We start from the raw sequence: 7870 nt of genomic DNA, 5'->3' as shown, positions 1-7870 counted from the left end.
ATCTCCAGGCTCAGGGGTGTTTGCTGAGGGCCTGACCCGTGTGGGGAGGAAGAGAGCAAGGTCATCTCCTAGGGCATGGCTAAGCACAGACCAGCCATCCCGCACCGTGGGCAGGACCCTGCTCCCAGGCTGAGGCACACATGCAAGGTGGACACTTCTCCATCCACCCAGCACAGTGCCTGCTGCTTCCTGCAAGCACAGGGATGTCACTGCAGAGACGACAGCACTGTCACCAAGGTACACAAGATATCAGGGCTTACACGGATACAAAAACCACAATGCAGAAGCCAAAAGAGAGCAGCAGGGAAAAGGTTCACGTCCTGCTGCTGGCCATGGCCATGGCTCCAGGGAAGCAGCAGCCCCGACCTGAAGGCAGCAGAGAGGCGGAGCCCAGCGGGCAGGGAGGGGCAGCCCCGAGGGACACCGGGGCTGCTCCTGCATGTGTCAGCTGGGCTCTTGGCCCTGAGCCCCTCCTGTGTGCTGGGGCTGCTCCCCCAGCTCCAGAGGAGATGGGAAGAGATGGCAGCTCCCACCAATGAATTTCTAATGGCTTTCTTATCAGGTTTATCTACACATGAAGCCATCTTCTACAGAAAAATAATAGACTTCTAGGGGGCTAGGAATAATATTTAATCAAATGTGAAATAATGAAAGAAAATAATAAAACAGATATTTAATAATAGAAGACATCATATTATTTTCTTTCTGAGAAGAGCTGGGATTTCTAATATTGGGCATAGTATTATAGGTGAATTTGCTGAAGATATGTGTATTCAAGTAGAGTCCTGATGGAATCCCTTAGTTCCCGGTTCTTCAAGCTATAGATGAGAGGGTTTGCTACTGGAGGAACCACGCTGTACAGAACTGTGACCACCAGGTCCAGGGATGGGGAGGAAATGGAGGGGGGCTTCAGGTAGGCAAAGATGGAAGTGCTGATCATCAGGGAGGTGACAATCAGGTGAGGGAGGCACGTGGAGAAGGCTTTGTGCCGGCCCTGCTCAGAGGGAATCGTCAGCACTGCCCTGAATATCTGAACATAGGACGCCACAATGAAAACAAAGCAACCAAATGCTAAAAATAAGCTAAACAGAATTGCCCAAACTTCTCTGAGATAGGAATTTGAGCAGGAAAGCTTGAGGATGTGGGGGATTTCACAGAAGAACTGGTCCACAGCATTGCCGTGGCAGAGGGGCAGGGAAAGTGTGCTGGCCGTGTGCAGGACAGCATTGAGAAGGCCACTGCCCCAGGCAGCTGCTGCCATCTGGGCACAAGCTCTGCTGCCCAGGAGGCTCCCATAGTGCAGGGGCTTGCAGATGGCAACATAGCGGTCGTACGACATGACTGTGAGAAGGTAATACTCAGCTACAACCAAGAAAGCAAAGAGAGAGTTGGGCAGCACATCCTTGATAGGAGATGGCCCTGGTGTCCCAGAGGGCATTGGCCATGGCTTTGGGCAGAGTGGTGGAGATGCAGCCCAGGTCGAGGAGGGCGAGGTTGAGGAGGAAGAAGTACATGGGGGTGTGGAGGCGGTGGTGGCAGGCTACGGCGCTGAGGATGAGGCCGTTGCCCAGGAGGGCAGCCAGGTAGATGCCCAGGAAGAGCGCGAAGTGCAGGAGCTGCAGCTCACGTGTGTCTGCAAATGCCAGCAGGAGGAACTCACTCACAGAGCTGTTGTTGGACATCCGTTATTTCTGTGAAGTGGTCCTGCACAAAGAGAAAGAATAGTAATAATGTACAGTGGACATATCATAGGAAAATTCAATTTTTTAAAACCATCAAAAAGATTTTCCACTTGCAGGCAGTTATTTTGAAGGTCCCTTTAATGACTTCCAGCTGATACTGAGTCTCTCTAGGAGAAGAGTGCTCTTCTGTGGGCAATGGAAGAATCAGTCCTGCACTACAGCTCAAGGTAGCAACATGGTAGGAACATGGGGCAGTCATATTCACTTCAGTTCATATCAGATTTCCCCAGTTTTGCTCAAAGTTCATCACAGAGCAGACACGTGGAGATTTATGTATTTATTATTTTATTTGTTTGTTTGATTTGTAATCTTTGTTCAGCTGCTCCACCACATCTGAGGAGTCCTTCTAAGGCATAAATCCTGGGCATTCAGCTGCACTCCAAGTGAAACCTTGTAGATCTTCAGAATCACAGATACTGCACTTTAGAGCAGAGTGCCCTTCAGAGAGGAGAGGCAGTCAGTCCATCAGTTCTGGTCTCTGCTGCCCTGTGTTGGCCGGTCTTTGAGCTACAGGACAATTCTCCTCCTATGTTCCTGGAGTCATAGAATCATAGAACATGCTGACATGGAAGGGTTGCACAAGGATCATCAGATCCCACCCCTGAATCTGTACATGACCACCCAAAAATCAGTCTATATGCCTGAGGGGGTTGTCCAAATGTTTGAATTTTGACAGCATTAGTGCTGTGACCACTTCCCTGTGGTGCCTGTTCCAGTGCCTACAGAACCTGGACACTGCTGAGTTTTTCTAAAACAGAGATTCTGGGCATTCCCCCTGCACTTGAAGGGAAACTTTGTGTCTGCTCAGAGAAAAAGGGACTGTCCCTATATTGCAGAGTGTCCTTTAGTGAAAACAGACAATCTGTTCATCAGTTCTGGTCTCAGCCGCCCTGTGAGAGCTGCAGGAAAGTTGGACTCAGTAGTTCATCTGAAAGGAACCTGAACACTGCTGAGAGCAGAGGAATCCAGGCTCAAAGTGCACATCTCCACACCCCTCACCCTGTCCCCATACTCCCCTTCCCCCAAACACACCGAAGGCTCACTTCATGGGCATGTGAAACCCCCATCCCCAGCCAGCCTGGGAACAAGACCAGCAGCAGCACTGCCAGCTGGAGAAGCCAGGAGGAATGCCAGCATGCTGCTGCCAGGGGAGGCAAGGCCAGGGAGGGACAGACGGACACTCAGCAGACCCTCCTGTGCTGCAGCTCTGCCTGACAGGAGGCAGCTTCTGCTGGGGAAACCGGTGGCTTGAGGGCAGAGGCCGTGCTGGTGGAAGAGGAGAGCAGGGGGTGTCCCAGGGAAGGCGCCTGCCCTGCTGGGGATAGCAGGGAGGTGCCTGAGCCCTCCCTCTCACAGCATTTGTGGCAGCAGCTCCCTCTCACCGCCTGCCCAAGTCCCTGCTGCCTTCCTATTTCTCTGCTGCAAGATGGTTCTATGTCCCCACATCTCCTCCCTGTCCATGCTCACAGACCCCATCCATGCTTCCACTGCACTGCAAGATTCGGAAAGCACATAAACTAAAAAAGCCTTCCTCTTCAGATTAACCAAGCCTCAGATTTCCTCTGGAAATGCACTTTATAAATGCCATTGTGTATAGCACATTCTATTCCATATTAAATGTAGAGTAAAAGTCATCCTGACAGATGCTATCAGCCATCGGATGTGTGAGCTGTAGAAGACCCCTCTGGCAACCCCACCTTCATGGCCCTGCTGCCAGAGCCTCACGGTGTCAAGAGCCTGCAGATGTGTCCTGCCACACGCTGCCCTCTGTTGTTGCGATCCTCAGTGCCTCCAAGCCCTCTCTCCTTCTCTCCTCTCTGTGTGACAGCTGCGGTCAGAGCAACCAGCCCTGCTGCGCTGTGCAGAGGAGGTGCTCCCGGGCACAGCTGTCTCTCTGCACCAGGGCCCTCTTGCCACGAGCTCTCTCTGTCCCATGAGCCCGGCCCAGCTCAGCAGCACAGCACCAGCCCAAGGCACTGCAATCACCCCTCTGGGGGCTTTGCTAATGAGCCCACAAACCTCAGGCACTCAGAGACAATGGAAGACATCTCTCCAGAAGTGCAAGTCAGAGGCAAGTTTCCTGCAGTGTCCCCCTGAGGGGCAGCACTGACACAGCCTCCCTTGGAGCTCGTTAGAGCAGAACCCTGGAGGCAGTGAGGACAAGGAGACAAAGGCAGTGTGAAGGTGACACTGAGGTGTAGGAAAACTGGATGTGTGTCAGCAAGCACAAGGGCCAGGCCTTGACCATTGTCCTCTAGGAAGGGAGATCCTTTCCCTTGACAGGTTGCTCAGGGCTCTTTGTGGGGCAGTAGGAGATGGGGATGTACATGGCCAAGTGCAGGAGAATGGTACGACCCCTGACTAGTTCATGGGTGGGGGCGAGGAGGCAATGAGGCCCTGGTGCATTAAGAATAAGCTGTGTCCTCATAGTTCTCAGTGACAGTGACAACAGCCACAGCCATGGACACAAAGACCTGGGTCCTGTTGGGACTTTGAGTCTTGCCATTCTCATTGCTCCTCTCCACATGAGGATGTCCTAGGGACTCCCAGACCTGCACCTCTTTTCTGGCTAATTTTTGGCACTTGTTCATGCGGTGTCTCAGGGGATCTGAGCTGAGTTTGATAACTCAGATCTTCTTGGTGGCCATACTCCTCGTAATGCATCTCTGTAGGAAGCTGCCCTGATTCCTGGTGAGCAGGCACCACTGCTCGTATGGCATCCCTCGTGGTGCCCAGGCCCTCCTCCACCTCGCCACTGCTCACTCAGCAGGGTCCCAGTGTGCCCTAATGCATGGGGTTACTCTTCCTCTAGTGTAGGACTGGGTCCTTCTCCTTGTAAACATCAAGAAGTTACTTTAGGCAAAATCCTGCAGTTTCTCAACATTCCCCCACACTGATGCTCCTTTCTGTCAGCTGTTCATGTCTGCAGCAGATGCTTCAGCCTTTGTGTGACTGTGCTATCTCTGACAAGATAGTAGCATTACGAGCTGTGGGAACGTTTGGATAATACAGGAGTAACCAGTTGCATAGAACTGCAACACAGAGTCACAGAAAATCAGCGGGTGGAAGGCTGCCAGATTCTACTTTTTCTGTTCTTCATTCTCATGCATGCTGTCGGTTTTTCTGGACCTGTGTCCTGAATGTTATGGGGCTGTGCAGGTCAAAGTTAGAAGGGCCACAACCCATCTGGAGCTCAATCTGGCTATGACTGTAAAAGACAATAAACACTGCTTATAGAAATACTTTAAATAAAGGAGAATTAAGGAGAATCATCATCCTTCATTGGACATGGGGGAAATCTGTTAATGATCAGGTAATGATAAGGTAAAGGTTAATCATAGAATCATAGAATCATAGAATATCCTGAGTTGGAAGGGACCCTTAAGGATCATCAAGTCCAACTCTTGACACCGCACAGGTCTACCCAAGTTCAGACCATGTGACTAAGTGCACAGTCCAATCTCTTCTTAAATTCAGTCAGGCTCGGTGCAGTGACCACTTCCCTGGGGAGCCTGTTCCAGTGTGCAACCACTCTCTCTGTGAAGAACCCCCTCCTGATGTCAAGCCTAAACTTCCCCTGCCTCAGCTTAACCCCGTTCCCGCGGGTCCTGTCGCTGGTGTTAATGGAGAAAAGGTCTCCTGCCTCTCGACACCCCCTTACGAGGAAGTTGTAGACTGCGATGAGGTCTCCCCTCAGCCTCCTCTTCTCCAGGCTGAACAGGCCCAGTGCCCTCAGCCGTTCCTCGTACGTCTTCCCCTCCAGGCCTTTCACCATCTTCGTAGCCCTCCTCTGGACACTCTCCAACAGTTTCATGTCCTTTTTATACTGTGGTGCCCAGAACTGCACACAGTACTCGAGGTGAGGCCGCACCAGCGCAGAGTAGAGCGGGACAATCACCTCCCTCGACCTACTAGCGATGCCGTGCTTGATGCACCCCAGGACACGGTTGGCCCTCCTGGCTGCCAGGGCACACTGCCGGCTCATATTCAACTTGCTGTCTACCACGACCCCCAGATCCTTCTCTTCTAGGCTGCTCTCCAGCGTCTCATCGCCCAGTCTGTACGTGCAGCCAGGGTTTCCCCGTCCCAGGTGCAGGACCCGGCACTTGCTCTTATTGAACTTCATGCGGTTGGCGATCGCCCAGCTCTCCAACCTATCCAGATCCCTCTGCAAGGCCTTTCCACCCTCATTCGAGTCCACAACTCCTCCAAGTTTGGTGTCATCAGCAAACTTGCTCAAAATACCTTCTATTCCTACATCCAGATCGTTTATAAAAATATTGAAAAGTACCGGCCCTAAAATGGAGCCTTGAGGGACCCCACTAGTGACCGCCCGCCAGCCTGACGCAGCCCCATTCACCATAACCCTTTGGGCCCTGCCCATTAGCCAATTGCTCACCCATCGTATGATGTTTTTATTTAGCTGTATGGTGGACATTTTGTCCAGTAGGATCCTATGGGAAACCGTGTCAAAAGCCTTGCTGAAGTCCAAAAAAATTACATCAGCTGGTTTCCCTTGGTCCACCATACGGGTGATCTTCTCATAAAAGGAAATCAGGTTAGTTAGGCAGGACCTACCCTTCACAAACCCATGCTGGCTGGGACCAATGACTGCATTGTCCCCCAGGTGCGCCTCAATACGTTCGAGAACCATCTTCTCCATGATTTTACCAGGCACTGACGTGAGACTGACAGGCCTGTAATTGCTAGGGTCTTCTTTCTGACCCTTCTTGAAAATCGGCACAACATTTGCCAGCTTCCAGTCTACCGGGACCTCTCCAGACTCCCAGGATCGTTGAAAAATAATTGAGAGAGGTTCCGCGATGACGTCCGTCAGCTCCTTCAGCACCCGGGGATGAATCCCATCCGGAACCATGGACTTGTAGGGATCCAGGTGGAGTAGCAAATCCCGCACACGTTCAGGGTCGGTTGGGAGTTTGTCATCCCCACCGTCCCGGTCCTCCAGCTCAGGGCACCCTGGGTCCCGAAGCCCATCATCGGCATTGAAGACAGAGGCAAAGAAGGCGTTAAGCGTCTCTGCTTTGCCTATGTCATTGTCTGTGAGAAGACCTTCCCTATCAAGGAGCGGGCCTATGTATTCTTTACTTCTCCTTTTTCCATTCACATATCTAAAAAAAACCTTTTTATTTTCTCTCACAGACACAGCCAGCTTCAACTCTAGGTGTGCTTTAGCCACACGAATTTTCTTCCTACAAACACGAACAGCATCCCTGTATTCTTTCCATGTCACCTGGCCCTCCTTCCAGTCGCGAAACACTCTCTGTTTCTGCCTAATCTCCATAAGAATGTTCCTGGTCAGCCACGCCGGCCTCCTGCCGCGCCTGCCTGACTTGCGATATTTAGGAATTGCCTGATCTTGTGCTTCTAGGAGGCATCGCTTAAAGAGTGACCAGCACTGGTGGACATCGAGGCCTTCAAGAGCAGCTTCCCAGGGGACCTTGCTGACTAGTTCCCCGAGCAGCCTGAAGTCCGCCTTCCCCATATCTAGGGATGAGGTTTTGGTGGCACTTTTCCTTCTGTCACCGTAAATTTTGAACTCAACCACTTCATGGTCGCTATGACCGAGGCGGCCACCAATCACCACATCTCCCACCAGACCCTCTCTGTTTTCTAGCAACAGGTCTAGGAGGGCACCTTTCCTAGTTGGCTCCGTTAGCACCTGCACCAAGAAGTTATCATGTAATGATAAGGTAAAGGCTGAGGTACTTAATGCCTTCTTTGCCTCAGACTCCAGCAGCAAGACCAGTTGTTCCCCTGGATATTTCTTCTTTCTTGTAGCCAGTGCCAACCATCCATGGTGCACTTTGTGGCAGTTTTTTCTCTCCTCCTCTTTCCTACTACCAAAGTAAACTCCATCAGGGTGGAAACCACTCCTGAAGTAGACATCCCAACCCAGCAGGCTCCTTGCGGCCTCTCAGCCAACCAGACACAAGTCACCTCAGCAGAAGCTTCCAAGCTAGGGGCCTGCTGCTGGCCTTGCAGCTTCTTGTGGAGACACAGCCAAGCCTTGTGCCTCCTCCTGGCCAGTCATGGACTCAAGCAGAAGGGACAGGACAACCCATCTGGGGGCCTTCTTTCTGTCTCTGTCCTCCTGGCTCTGGAGGCAG

The 7870-nt window shown here is 51.9% G+C and overlaps 1 protein-coding gene across 1 annotated transcript; it reads right to left on the bottom strand.

The window, feature by feature from the left end:
• Positions 1-742: 742 nt before the first annotated feature.
• LOC137846921 (olfactory receptor 14C36-like) lies at positions 743-1438 on the bottom strand. Its single transcript, XM_068665027.1, has one exon. The coding sequence runs from the start codon at positions 1436-1438 to the stop codon at positions 743-745; it is 696 nt and encodes a 231-aa protein (XP_068521128.1).
• Between the last annotated feature and the right edge of the window lie 6432 nt (positions 1439-7870).

This window comes from Anas acuta, chromosome W (genome assembly GCF_963932015.1).
Source record: "Anas acuta chromosome W, bAnaAcu1.1, whole genome shotgun sequence".
Classification (NCBI taxonomy): domain Eukaryota; kingdom Metazoa; phylum Chordata; class Aves; order Anseriformes; family Anatidae; genus Anas; species Anas acuta.
Note: the sequence above shows the minus strand (reverse complement) of the source record. Positions and strands in the feature narration are given on the sequence as shown.

Bases quoted from the DNA above. Each gene is read 5' to 3' on its own strand.
- LOC137846921 (XM_068665027.1), bottom strand. From the start codon at position 1,438: ATGCCCTCTGGGACACCAGGGCCATCTCCTATCAAGGATGTGCTGCCC.